General features: G+C 44.2%; 1 protein-coding gene across 7 annotated transcripts in view; it reads left to right on the top strand.

Annotated features, from left to right (window-relative positions):
- The window catches only part of TMEM94 (transmembrane protein 94), an 86,766-nt gene that overhangs the window by 48,926 nt on the left and 23,148 nt on the right, over positions 1–14,692 (top strand). For 6 of the 7 annotated variants that reach the window (XM_048490838.1, XM_048490839.1, XM_048490836.1 and 3 more), the window contains 8 exons: positions 981–1,037; positions 3,773–3,877; positions 4,727–4,891; positions 6,569–6,781; positions 8,003–8,324; positions 9,473–9,646; positions 13,022–13,124; positions 14,222–14,439. In XM_048490838.1, the coding sequence (XP_048346795.1) occupies positions 981–1,037; positions 3,773–3,877; positions 4,727–4,891; positions 6,569–6,781; positions 8,003–8,324; positions 9,473–9,646; positions 13,022–13,124; positions 14,222–14,439 (1,357 nt within the window). The remainder of the gene's footprint in view (positions 1–980; positions 1,038–3,772; positions 3,878–4,726; positions 4,892–6,568; positions 6,782–8,002; positions 8,325–9,472; positions 9,647–13,021; positions 13,125–14,221; positions 14,440–14,692) is intronic. The other variant, XM_048490840.1, reaches the window with a different exon arrangement.

Below are 14,692 nucleotides of genomic sequence, written 5' to 3'. Positions count from 1 at the left end.
AGGGTCTGAAATCTGTATAGATACCGCCTTTTACACTGTCAGATGCTGTGGGGCCCAGAAATATTAGGAGTGTGTGTTACCTTTGCGTAAATTGACTCTTACCCTCTCCAGTTGCTCCTTCAGTCTCTCCTGATGTTTGCTGTCTCTCCCCACCCCGCTTGCTTGCTGTGAACATATGAAGCTTGATTTCCTTCTCTTCCTTTTCCCTCTGCATTTGTTGCCAATACTTCCCTGTCACCCAATCTCATATTCCCAATTGGTTTTTCATTTTTAGATTTTTCTACCCTGCAGCCCACAAAATAGTGCCAGCTTTTTCTCTGCGGTTGCACCTCTGATGTGATTTTGCATCTTTGCCCTTGCTACCCAACATGCTTATTTGCGTCTTGGTTGAGTTCTGCCTTGAGCTAGAATAGCATTCTCTCCTGTTCCCTTTTCTCCCGTTCCATTTGGAATGTAGCAGGTATGATCACTGCCTTCTCCAGCATCTTGAAATGAGATACTTGTATCCTCTGGTCCTTTCCAAGCCTTTCCTTCACCTTTGGACCAGATTTGAGCCATCTGTGCCCCACCTCTGCATGATCTCACCTTTCTTTTCATTTGACCCTCATCTTCCTTCCCTTTTCAAACCTTCCTCTGAGCCACCTCCTTTTTTAGGGCTTCCTGCTTTTCTTCTCTGTCCATTTTTAAATATCCTGTTCCGTTGAGGTAAAATGCTTGGCCGCTGTTGTCTTCTACATCTAAGAACAGTCCCAAGGTGAACCTCAGGTTTTCTTCACTGCTTCTGTCTGCGTAAGACATGAGGTTGTATCACTTCTGCGTGAATGTGTGACTTGTTAAAACGCAGCCAAGGCAGCATTCTGGAGGTGTTTTTAGGTCCTTTCTTTTCTGTCTCCCATTGGTGAGCTGTGTTTTGAGAGGGATGTTCCTTGTGCATTGTTTCTGAGCATCTTGAGAGTAACCAATCTGTTCTCTTGCTGCAGCTGGCTAAGTTCTCAGAGGATACGCTCAGCAGCTACACAGAGATGGTATCTTCCCAGGTACTATTTTATTAACCAGTCTTGCAATCTCCTGTTCTTGTGGTGTTGCACAACATTGTGAGGTTCTCCGCTCCTCTCTCTTTGTAATCTGCTTGCCCGCATATGCTTATTTGCTATTGTTGGTGCTTTCGTTTTGCTATTCTGTTCTGCTCCGCTTGTGGTTGCACAGCTTTCCCACACGCTCTTACTTGATGCTCACAAAGATCTGGTTCCTTTGGGTTGCTTGAACTGGGAACAAAAGGGTCATGCGATTTAACCTCATGATTTTTAAAGCTGATTCAAACTTTATTCAGTGGTGATCTGTTGAGGTAGACGTCCTTACACCCCTCCCTTTTGTGAGGGTAGGGGTGGGAAATTTTATATTGTGCCTGGGTTTTTAAAATGGGGTTATGTGGTCTTTTTAGAATGGGGTTTTATTTTGTTTCTACTGTCATGATTTTAATGTTGCATGTTTTATTGTAACATGCCTTAAGTCTGGCGTAAAAGGGCTGGCAATGAATGTAAATAGAAAATAGAAATAGATACGACTGGCAAAGAGATACTGGTAAGTATCCAGGGAATTAAAGTGGAATTTCATATTTATCTTCTAAAAAAAATAATCAGGATGGAATGATAAAACTGAATAACTTTGATAAATGAAAGCACAGAGTCCTTGTTTGTGTGTTTTGTAGAACCCAACTGCAGGGAGTGGATTTCTGAGTGTTTTCAGAAGTCTGTCAAAGGAGGATATAAGGTTACTTCCCTTTCCCACCCGTTTCTGCCAGCTCTTCTGAGGTGCTGAAGCTTCGTTAAGAAGACAATTTTAAAAGCTCTCATTACCCACCAAAAACATTACTTGGATACACCCCATAAGGACAATTTTGAGCAGGTCTGCTCAGAAGCGAGTTCAATTTATTCAATAGGGCTTACTCATGAGAAAGTGTTTTTAGGATTGCAGCCTATATTTTGTGTCTTCAGCTAAGTCAGTGGTTCTCAACCTGGGGGTTGGGACCCCTTTGGGGGTCGAACGACCCTTTCACAGGGGTTACCTAAGACTCTCTGCATCAGTGTTCTCCATCTGTAAAATGGATAAATGTTAGGGTTGGGGGTCACCACGACATGAGGAACTGTATTAAAGGGTCGTGGCATTAGGAAGGTTGAGAAACACTGAGCTAAGTGAAGGTTTTTTTTCAGCACTTGAAACGCAGGTATCTGTCTGAAAATGTTGTAATGTTCTTTCCTTACAAGAGTATGCCAAATTCTTTTATGACAGAGAGGCAACTACTAGCCATTTGAGCTGCTGTCTCTGTTCAGCTCCTAATTCACTCCCTTTCTCTAAAGAAGGTAAGATAAAAAGGTGATAAACTAAATAAATTTAAATTTAATTAATTTAGCAGTGTGGCTGCTGCAGCTGAGAAACCATACTTAAAGGTAGAGATACATTCTACTATATTACCGGTAGCTTTGGATTACTCAGCTACTGCACACAAATCCTTGTTTTCCGTAAAGCGAACTGAGAAGCCAAACTTTCAGGTTTTTTTCTTGTTTCTGCTACAAATCATATTGCTAAATAAAAAGAGAATGACCCTTTGAACCTAGCTAGTTTTATTTATTCATTAAAAGTATTTATGCCCCGCCTTTCTGTAGTTCATATTCAAGACGATTTAGAAAATACAGTAAAATCCAATATGGCACAATAATCCAATAACAACAGAACCCAATGCAATACAATAACGTACCAAAAAATCACCATAAAAATCATGCCTATAATAAAATACACCTTACAGGTTTCTGTAATAAAATACAATAAAACAATAATAAAATACAATAAAACAACAATAATAAAATACAATAAAACAGTAAAATACACCCTATAGGTGGCCTTTTGTCCACAGTCCTTGCGTTACCAATGCAACAGTTCTGGGTTTGCACTAGATCCCTTGTAAAATTAAATTATTTGTACGAGAGCTTAAGGGTACATGAGCACCTTCAGAATAGAACGTGTCAATTAAGAACTGTTCTTGTCCTGGGATTCCTCCTTCATGAAGTAATGTAGGGGTCAGAAGGTCTACGAAGGTCTCTTCAGTTGCATAACCAGTTTATTAAGCCAGTGCTGGCAAATCATTTGTGGTGCATTTCCTGCCTACGTGTAATATCTTTAACAAAGGGAGCATCATTGGTTGAGATTGTCTTATCAGCTGTTTGTATTTTCTTTTAAATCCAGGTCTAAAAGGATTCAACTTGACATAAGGTTCATCAAAATTAATTTGTTAGATTTTAATCTAATCCCATAGCAGTGTTCCTTGAATGGGCTGCCATACAAAAATTAAACCCGTGATAAAGCCTTAAAACACGCCATATAAACCAAATATCATCCCATGTGAACTTTTTCCCTGCAAAAAAAGTAGCAATGACCAACAGTCTTCCATATTGGTTCTGGTGGGTTTTCCGGGCTGTGTGGCCGTGGTCTGGTGGATCTTGTTCCTAACGTTTCGCCTGCATCTGTGGCTGGCATCTTCAGAGGTGTATCACAGAGGGATGTCTGTTACACACATCGTTTGTTTGCATCTAGCAGGTGGGAGTTGTTTTGTCTTTTGTTTTCAGACTCCTGGCCATACCTTTATATGTGGTCCTAGCTTTCTTGAAGTGGATCATGGTTCAAAGTTAAATCAATCTGAACTCATTCATGTCTCTTACGCCTCACTAAGTGCATGTGTAGTTTTCAAAGTCTTGTGGCTTTCTGTTTTTCATGGCAGGAAATGATACGGTGTATCTGGAGCCACTTTGTGAGTGTTCTAAAGGGCAAATCTCCGACACTCACCTTCACCTCTAGCTTGCTTCACAGCTTGGGATCTGTCACAGTAAGTATGATTGCAAGCAGAGATCTAATAACTGATACCCTGATTTCCTTGATAAGATATCCTTTGCCGGGCTATTAATTCAGTGTTCTTGTTTGCTTTGTTGTGAAAAAAATTCTTCTAAGTCTCGTGAGGACACATAAGCTGGTATGGTGGCTTTTGGGTAATGTGTTCAAACTGACCTGATCCTAGAATAAAGTAGGTCAGGTTCCCACCATGGCTATGACAATGTTAAGCTGTAGTCCAGCTAAGTAGCTGCCTGGATTCAAGCAGTTGACTATAGTTTTTCCCCATATCTAGAAACATGTGGTAAGTCTGAAGTTCTCTGAAAATGAACAAATGTAAATTTTAAGTAGATGACTTCTCTACCTTCTTGAGCTACAGTGCCTTTGACCTATTATAGGGTCTGGCCTTCTGCCTGTTCTTTGCAGAATGCCCTAACCTCAAGCATAACTTCCATTGCAAACTTTGAAAGGGCAGGGATATATAGTCTTTGTAGTATCAAGAAGACTAAATTGAGAGGGTCAGACAGTGATTCATTACGAAGTAACTAAAGGCCATAGACTACTGTTTAGTTGTTAACGTCACTTAAGTATCCATCTTAACATTTCTGTGATGGCACCTTCACATTACTCTGCCATTAGGACCAAGGATATTGCAGAGCTGAGCTCTGTTCAGTAGTAATAGACCTGCAAAGACCAAGGCTGCTCGGAAGGGGCCTGCTTCCTCTTATGCCTGCAATCTGAGATGTCATGCCTGATGTTTATCTGCCTCAGTGATTTAGATCACAGTCTGGTCAATAGTTTATTGTATATCTCTGGGGTGTTGTGGGATATCTTGGGCCCATTTTAGGTGCTTTGCTGTGTGGATAAGCAAGGAATTCTGTCCTGGCCTAATCCCAGTCCAGAGACGGTTTTGTTCTTTAGTGGCAAGGTGGAGCCTCCTCATAGCAGCCATGAAGACCTGACAGATGAGATCTCCACGCGTTCCTTTTGCCATCCAGAAATGGAAGAAGAGGTAAGAGTCTTTGAGCCACAAAGGATGCTTTGCCCAAGACCTTCTGAACTGAACCCCCCCCCATTTCTCCTGCAAGGAAAAACTAAACCAGTAGTGCTAACAGATACTCCAGATTCTTCAGCAGGGGTGTGCAATAATAGAGAGTCTGGTGCATGGTTGGTTCAGGGCGTTTTGTTGGCCCAAACAGAGTGCATCCAGTGTCTCCACTGGTGCTGTTGGTTGATTCCTTGGGAGATGGTACCCATCCTGCACTGCTGGTGGCTGAGAGCAAGTCAAGTGTTGTGCTGGCATCCACTCAGTGTGCCACCCCAAGTAATCCTTTATGTGGTTTGGCTGTACAGACAGCCCTGTTCTCGGGGTACCAATAGGTTTATTGTGGGTTTCATAGAGCCTCCTTCAACATATGCAAGAAAGACAGGACAAAAATAAATAAAAATAAGGAGAAGAGAAGAAGAGTTTGGATTTATATCACCCCTTTCTCTCCTATAAGGAGACTCAAAGGGGCTTACAGTCTCCTCCCCCCCCCCCCCAATAACAAACACCCTGTGAGGTGGATAGCTTTAAAAGGGGCTTGGACAGATTTATGGAGGAGAAGTCGATTTATGGCTACCAATCTTGATCCTCCTTGATCTGAGATTGCAAATGCCTTAACAGACCAGGTGATCAGGAGCAACACCCACAGAAGGCCATTGCGTTCACATCCTACATGTGAGCTCCCCAAGGCACCTGGTGGGCCACTGCGAGTAGCAGAGAGCTGGACTAGATGGACTTTGGTCTGATCCAGCTGGCTTGTTCTTACGCTCTTATGTTCTTATGAGGTAGGTGGGGCTGAGAGAGCTCCGAAGAACTGTGACTAGCCCAAGGTCACCCAGCTGGCATGTGTTGCACGATCTAATCTGGTTCATCAGATAAGCCTCCACAGCTCAAGCATCAGAACAGGGAATCAAACCTAGTTCTCCAGATTAGAGTGCACCTGCTCTTAACCACTACACCACCCTGCCCTTCCAAAGAAGTGTTACTGATTGGCAGATGAGAAGTCTGTTATATTTTTATGTGACACTGAGATCAAGATTGGTGGGGGAGGACTGGCAATTTCTACCAGTTCTTTTCCCACTGCTCCGATGTCATTGCTCAGAGTCCTCTACCCCAGACCAGTGAGAGGGGGGAGGCAGGAAAGTTGGAAAATTTAGTCTGTTGGAAAATTTAGTCTGGATCCAATGTTTCCATCAATGGTAATAGCTTTGCTGTTCCTGTCGTGGGGGAGACAGCCCTGGTTTTAATTAAAACCAGACCTGTGGTGTGATACAGTCTGAAAGGACTTTAAAGCCATTGTAGAATTCTTGAAACTGGTGGGACAGGAGGATGGGGGTGGAGAAGAGAGTGACAGGTAGGAAATCCCTTTAATACACAGGTGTCAAACTCGCGGCCCTCCAGATGTTATGGACTACAGTTCCCTGCTGGCAGGGGATGATGGGAACTGTAGTCCATAACATCTGGAAGGCCATGAGTTTAACACCTATGCTTTAATACCTTCTTTTCTAGTGCAGGAAGGGGGAATTGAATAAGGGACAACCTTTTATCCTGGGAAGAACTAAACTGTAAACTGAACAACGTCATTTCTTTTTAGTTCAGCTTGTATACGTTACGCTGCTCACTCGGTCTTGCATCATATTACAGCCCCACGAAAGGGATGCTCTGCTCTCAGGGCCTTTGTCAGACGTAGTTCGTATCACCAATGAGCAAGACAGAACTGAATGGTCTACTGGTAACACCCCAAAATCATCCGATACTCATATCCACAAGAAAACGTCCGGCCGCAGCAAACACCCTTCAGGATCCAACGTGAGCTTCAGCAAGGACACTGAGGGAGGAGAGGAAGAGCCAGTCCAGGTATGGTTTTCAAAGAGGAAAACCCCCCCCCCCCCCCCCCCCCCCCCCCAGCATCAGAGCTGGGTCTTTCTGTACTTGGACTGAAAATGTGGGAGGGGAAAAGAAGTATTGTGTCTTAGATCAAGGACTCCTAGCATAAGGAGTATGTGTGGCCTTAAGGAAATCACAATTGCTGGCTGATCCCAAAACATTGTGGACTTGTTTACACATGGCAACAGGGTGGGCTTTATATTTGCAGAGTCCAGAGCAGAGATTCTCCAACTTTTTGCTTCATTTTCTGGGAACCAGTGGTGCAGATTGCTGGCAATGTGGCATTGCAGCTGTAGAGGCTGGGAGTAAACTGAACGTCTGTGAATGAACAGGCCCCACATAGTGAAGGCGAGCAGGAGGAGAGACTGCAGCTCTCTTGCTGCTGGTGGGAGGAGGGGTGTCCAGAACTGCCTCCTCCCCAGGACAGGAATTTTAGCTTTGGGACTTTCCTGCAAGATAATTGTGATGCTGTTTTGGGCAATGACCGCATGGTGAGAACTGCTGGTCATTGGGGGTGGGGGTGGAGACCTTAATTAGGACAGTGTGGATTGCTGCTGGAGGCTGGTTGCTGCACATCTTTCACTTCGCAAGGCAGAGTGAAGATAGCATGGTGGCCATGCTCCTTAACTTGAACAATGTGGCTTCCAACTGATGGTTGCCTAGCTGTGGTTCTTGATTTCTTTTAGCCTTCTGCAATTTTCTAAAATGCAGTTCGGACAAATGTGGGCACATGAAGCTGGTGTGAGTGTCTTGTTCAAAAGTAAAGGCCAAAGGGCCAGAGCTATTTTTGCATATTGTTTCTATTCACAAGTAATAGTGGTTCCCAGGCCCTGGATTGCAGGGGCAAGTCACACTGCTTTTGTGGTCATGCAGTTTCTCACGGAATGCTTTCAGTAGCACTCACCCGTTAAGAGTCTGCATTTTCTAGAACCATGAAAGCTACAACATAGTTTGTAAAATGAAAGGTGATTTTTTCCCTCAGAATGCTAACTGTTGTGTTGTCTACACTGAACTTTGAGGGCTGTGTGAGGCCTTCATATGTTAACCTTCCTTACGTTTATGAATCCTGTCCCTTGTTGAGGAGAACAGTTGCTGGCACTTTAAGTTTAGCACTGTACTGAGGAGCTGTGCTGCAGAGATGTTTCTCCCTTCATTCCAGTAAGAGTTAACCTGACTCCCTTTCGAATGTAGAATCAGTTTGAAGGTGACAGCGAGGGACTGGCGTGTGAGGCTGAAGACTTTGTGTGTGATTACCACCTGGAGATGCTCAGCCTGTCTCAGGACCAGCAGAATCCCTCCTGCATCCAGTTTGACGACTCCAACTGGCAGATGCACTTAACCTCCCTGAAGCCCCTGGGCTTGAACGTGCTGCTCAACCTGTGCAATGCAAGTGTGACGGAGCGCCTGTGCCGCTTCTCGGACCACCTCTGTAACATCGCCTTACAGGAGACACACAATGCTGTGTTGCCTGTTCACGTGCCGTGGGGGCTCTGTGAGCTTGCCAGGCTGATAGGTAAGGAGAATGCCGATGGGGGAATTAGTGTGTGTGTGGGGGGAAGGGGGGGTTTCCAGTGTGATTTTTGCTGAGTTGCGTAGGCACCATCAGAAAAGTTCCCCTTGCTTGAATGCTAACAAATCTGAAAGGTCTTTCTTGGGTTGGTGGGATCAATGTCTTATCAAGATGAGCACTTTGCTGAAGTCTTTGGAAGTCATCACCTGGTGGCATCAACATTGTATGGAAGGGTGGGTGGGCAAGATGTGGTTTGCAGTGGCAATCAGTGTAGCCTTTCCACACTTTATCACACTGAATCAACATAAGCTGGCTGGGTCTGGGGATAGAGTGGTGTTTACAGTCTAAGATGAGTAGGAAACATGCTGTGTGCATGAGTGCTGTCTCTGCCAGCTCCTCCCATATTTGTCATGCTCTTTTTGCATCTAAGAGCCTGAGAAAATTGATGTAGGCGGTATCAGCTCTCTGCTGAGCTTTTAAAAAGATAATCATGTGGCAAGATTGCATCTATTCCTTTTGTAATTGAGAGCAATGCCTTAAGTTCATTATTATTATTGTTATTATTTATTATATTTCATAGGCCACCCAATCCCCAAGGGGCTCTTGGCGGTGTACAACAACAACAGTACAACAATAAATATTAAATACAAATTATAAACTTTAGACATCAAAATCCCTTAAAATCACAAGCAGCAACATCATAAACCCATATTAATTAATTGATCAATGGCGTCTGATCCTAAGGCCGTGACCTCTGAGCTGTGGCCTCACAAATTGTGTGGGGCCACTGTTAGACTTGTCCTGCAGGTTAGAGGAGCATCCCTTCTGCCAGATATGCAGGGCCACTCAAGAAAGGATTTTCATAACTGCAAACTGTGGTAGCTCCACGACACCTATCAGCTAGAGACTTAATGGTGATCCTAAATGCTTCTGGAGGCTAACTGCATGTAGTTAGCCAGAATTGTGAACTGGAGCTCAGTGACATGGTTAAACTGCAGAAACGTGGGTGTGAAATATTGACTTAACCACCTGCAGAGTTGTGGGGTGGAGTCAAGTGCGGCAAGACAGAATGGGGGACAAACAAAAAGGCCAGCATCTATTTTCCTAGCCTTCCAGCTAACCTTCCTTCTCCTCCCATGTTAATTTTATAGGCTTTACACCCGGTGCCAAAGAGCTTTTCAAGCAGGAGAATTACTTGGCTCTTTATCGTTTGCCCTCTGATGAGATGGTGAAAGAGATGATGCTTGGGAAACTCTCATTCATCACCAAGCGAAGACCGCCTTTGAGTCACATGATCAGCCTTTTTGTGAAAGACACCACTACCAGTAAGGCTACTAATCTGGCTTGTCTTCTGACTAGCTTGTGATTAGAAGAGTGATTCTCATGTATGACCTCAGCAGTGGCCATTTGTTTGTGGCACGTCCATGTTTATGAAAGATCTTGAGGTGCGTTCTATGAATAGAAACGGGCTGGGGGAAAGGTCCTAAAAGGAAAGGAGGAACAATTTGCTTATCTGTCAATACGCAACTTTAATATGCAACTTATCCCTGAAATCAGGCTCCATCCCTGAAGACTGGAAGATGGCCAATGTCACACCAATCTTTAAGAAAGGATCTAGGGGGGACCCGGGAAATTACAGGCCAGTCAGTTTGACATCTGTTCCTGGCAAATTAGTAGAATCTATCATTAAAGATAAAATTATTAAACATGTAGAAAAGCAAGACCTGCTGAGAAAGAGTCAGCATGGCTTTTGCAGAGGCAAATCCTGTCTTACAAACTTACTAGAGTTCTTTGAGGGTGTAAACAGGCATGTGGATAAGGGGGAACCAGTGGACATTGTCTACTTGGATTTCCAAAAGGCTTTTGACAAAGTTCCTCACCAGAGACTATTGAGAAAACTCAGCAATGAAGGAATAAGAGGGGAAGTCCTCCTATGGATTAAAAACTGGTTGAGAAACAGGAAGCAAAGAGTGGGTGTAAATGGGAAATTCTCACAATGAAGAGATGTAAGGAGTGGTGTCTCCAAAGGATCCGTTTTGGGACCAGTACTCTTTAACCTATTCATAAATGACCTGGAAGTAGGGGTGGGTAGCGTGGGTGGCCAAGTTTGCAGATGATACCAAATTATATAGTGTGGTGAGAACTGCAAAGGATTACTGAAGAGCTCCATGGACCTTGATAAATTAGGGTGCGTGGGCTAAGAAATGGCAAATGCAGTTCAATGTAGCAAAATGTAAAGTGATGCACATAGGGGCAAAAAATCCAAACTTCACATACACGCTACAGGGGTCAGTGCTATCAGTCACAGACCAGGAAAGGGATTTGGGGCGTCTTAGTTGATAGTTCCATGGGAATGTCAACTCAATGCATGGCAGCTGTGAAAAGGCAAACTCTATGTTGGGGATAATTAGGAAAGGAATTGAGAATAAAACTGCAAAGATTGTCATGCCCTTTTATAAAGCCGTGGGTGCCGACCGCACTTGGAGTACTGTGTTCAGTTCTGGTCGCCACATCTCAAAAAAGGATATTGAGGAGATAGAAAAAGTGCAGAGAAGGGCAACGAGGATGATTGAGAAACTGGAGCACCTTCCTTATGAGGAGAGGCTGCAGCGTTTGGGACTCTTTGGCTTGGAGAAAAGACATCTGAGGGGGGATATGACTGAAGTCTATAAAATTATGCATGGGGTAGAAAATGTTGACAGAGAGAAAATTTTCTCTCTTTCTCACAATACTAGAACCAGGGGGCATACATTGAAAATGCTGGGGGGAAGAATTAGGACTAATAAAAGGAAACACTTCTTCACGCAACGTGTGATTGGTGTTTGGAATATGCTGCCACAGGAGGTGGTGATGGCCACTAACCTGGATAGCTTTAAAAGGGGCTTGGACAGATTTATGGAGGAGAAGTCGATTCATGGCTACCAATCTTGATCCTCTTGATCTGAGATTGCAAATACCTTAACAGTCCAGGTGCTTGGGAGCAACAGCCGCAGAAGGCCATTGCGTTCACATCCTGCATGTGAGCTCCCAAAGGCACCTGGTGGGCCACTGCGAGTAGCAGAAAGCTGGACTAGATGGACTCTGGTCTGATCCAGCTGGCTTGTTCTTATGTTCTTATGTTCTTATGTTCTTACGGTGCCCACTATGAAGATCCCTGAACCAGGAGCTGCCTCTCTCTGTGCCTGGCTGACTCTAGTCTCAGATGAAGCCTAAACCTAGAATTGGGGGAATGGTTCCAGTTGCTGCCTTTGAGGTAGAGCCATTCCAGAATGCTGAATCCACGTCTTAAAGTATAATCAGATGTCCCAGTTGGCTTAATGGTTATATTTCCTTCTGCCTTTTAGCAGGCATGAATTGGTTCTTGGGTAGCAGAACTGAGCTCCTCCACTCCTGTGAGGAAGAAATGGTCCATGCTCTTGTTTTCCTCTTTTCCCCTTGATCCCCCAGTGCCTTCAGAGACTAGGGACAAAAACTTCCAATTCAGGCACAGAGATGGTTTTCTCAGGCATTTACAGAACCACCTATAAATTCCAGGATTACAGCATTAAATGTAGGTAGACTCCTTGTTGGAAGTCCCTTGGACTGTGACATCCAATCTATTTGGATTTTGTTACCATGCAGGGGCTTTTCTGCATGAGGGGTTTTTTGGGGAGGTGGGTGGGTTCTGGCCCCATAAATCTTTGGAGTATCCTGATTTCTTTCTGCCTTTGTTTTCCCACCATTTCCCCCCTGCTCTCTTGAGACTACTTTTTTTCCCGGAAGACAATTTTAAGCTGAATTTTTCCTAGAGTGTAATGTTTTTATTGGTTTTCTTTGTCCCACCCATTTCTACCCTACTTTTCAATGATTGGGCTGTCACCATTAAACCACTCCCTGTCTTCCCAAAGCAGTCATTTCACTGTTTTTTTAAACAATGTCTCACTGACAGGACCCACAATGGACCCATAAGCTATGTATCGTGTGGTTAGACTCTGAGTAATCTATGGGCCATGGTAATTTCTCTCTTCTAAAATGCTGGGAAGCTCTTCCTGGAGGCCCTTTTGGCCTCTCTCCCAACTCCTGGCAGTTGATGTTCTTCTATGAGCCAGCGTGGTATAGTGGTTAAGAGCAGGTGCACTCTAATCTGGAGAACCAGGTTTGATTCCCTGCTCTGCCACTTGACCTGTGGAGGCTTATTTGGTGAACTAGATTAGCTTGTGCACTCCAGCACATGCCAGCTGGGTGACCTTGGGCTAGTCACAGCTCTACGGAACTATCTCAGCCCCACTTACCTCACAAGGTGTTTGTTGTTGGGAGTGGGGGGAGGGAAAGGAGTTTGTAAGCCCCTTTGAGTCTCCTTACAGGAGAGAAAGGGGGGATATAAATCCAAACTCTTCTTCTTCTTATGATACTAATTTAGAGGATAAATAAATGACTGATGTTGGCTGCGTGCTCTCTCTCTTCTTCTTCTTCTTCTCCTTCTCCTTCTCCTTCTCCTTCTCCTTCTCCTTCTCCTCCTCCTCCTCCTCCTCCTCCTCCTCCTCCTCCTCCTCCTCCTCCTCCTTCTTCTTCTTCTTCTTCTTCTTCTTCTTCATGATTTGTCAAATGTGGGCGATATAGAACACTACAGTGCATGTGGGCGATATAGAACATTGGATATATGTAAAATCAATGCATCTTTCAGCCAGCATTTAAGACATGGGCTCAATTTTCTCTGCTAGGCACTGAGCAGATGCTTTCCCATGGGACAGCCGACATCATACTTGAGGCCTGCACAGACTTCTGGGACGGCTCTGATATTTATCCACTGTCTGGCTCCGATAGGTAGGCAACCTTACCTTTCACCTGCATAAGTCACTGGATTCATAAAGTGAATTACTGGCAAAGTTGCTGCTTGAGCCGCATCCCCCAGGCAGGTCATGTTTCTCTGAAGGTAGTTCAAAGCTGCTTAGGAATAAAAGCAGCAGGAGGATGTTGTTTGCAGAGGCTCCCTTCAGTGGAAGATCTTGACTGGATCTGCTCATCATTGGATTTGGTGCTATTGTCTCACTTTCCTGCTTCGACAGGGAAAGTCAGGCAGTGAAGAACTACAACACTGTTTTATCCAATGTGTAGAATCGGCTTTTAGGTTGCAGAGATTTGAAGGCAATATTGTAACACTGTTGTTGCCCCAGTATATGTGTCACCCTTCTTGCATTGCCCTGCGGTCTAAGCTAAAACTGGTTTTGCAGGTTTTTATGATACTTCAAGGAATACTTTGAAAACCTCAAAAATAACCCTAGAGGTACAACCAAGAATTCATGCATTAGAAAAGTCTGTTTTGTGTAACTGGTAGGCACTTTTTAGTACCCACAGCAAGTAATTTGCCATTCTCTTGTCACCCCTCCCCTGAATACCTGAAGTGGATTTCTTACTGTTACAAAACATTTTTTTAGTACAAAAGAAGATAAGTTCTTATGTATAGTTCTTGTTTTAAAAGGGAAAAAAGTATCTTACTTGTTAAACCTGATTTTCTTGGGCCAGCATGTGGTCTCCCTGTTTGGCAGTACAAAGCGTGAGCTCCCAATGGCACCTGGTGGGCCACTGCGAGTAGCAGAGAGCTGGACTAGATGGACTCTGGTCTGATCCAGCTGGCTTGTTCTTATGTTCTTATGTTCTCAAGTCATAGCTGACTTATGGCAACCCCAGAGGATTTTCGCAGAGGAAGTTCGCAGATCCCTGTACCATTAGTATCAAAGGAGTGATACTTCAAACTATCTGAACAGGAATGAACCGAATGCTTTCCTTTAGCAGGTTCTATCCCTGAATAGAATCTAGGGGCAGTATCTCTAGGCCAGTCAGTTCTTTCTGTATTTTGGGGCTGTATTGTGTATACCTCTGACATCTCTGATCACCATTTGCTTTTTTCACCCCTTCCCCAGGAAGAAAGTGTTGGATTTCTACCAGCGTGCCTGTCTCTCAGGCTATTGCTCTGCCTTCTCCTACAAGCCCATGCACTGTGCCTTGTCCTCGCAGCTCAATGGCAAGTGCATAGAACTAGTTCAGGTCCCTGGCCAGAATGCGATTTTCACATCCTGTGAGCTCCCGGGGACTACGCCCATCAAGCAGAGCAGCCGAAGGAACAGCTGGAGTTCTGATGGTATGTCCCTGGTCACCTCCTGTGTGCTGTGCTGCAGACCACCTTTGTACATCTAGAACAGTGTTCAATTTAAAAAAAAAATTCTGGGGCCAACCCATCTTGATTCAAAGTTGCAGTAATCCAGAGATAGGTATCTGGAACACACTTGCATATTCTTTCACACCCATTTCATCTGTATGCTCTGGTGAATATTCCTTCCAATAGGAATAAGTTACTCCTGTTAGACTCTAGAGTTTCCAGCAACTGAGAGATC

The sequence above is a fragment of the Sphaerodactylus townsendi genome, linkage group LG03, assembly GCF_021028975.2.
Source record: "Sphaerodactylus townsendi isolate TG3544 linkage group LG03, MPM_Stown_v2.3, whole genome shotgun sequence".
Lineage (NCBI taxonomy): Eukaryota > Metazoa > Chordata > Lepidosauria > Squamata > Sphaerodactylidae > Sphaerodactylus > Sphaerodactylus townsendi.
The sequence above is the reverse complement of the archived record's forward strand: the minus strand, read 5'-3'. Positions and strand labels throughout refer to the sequence as shown.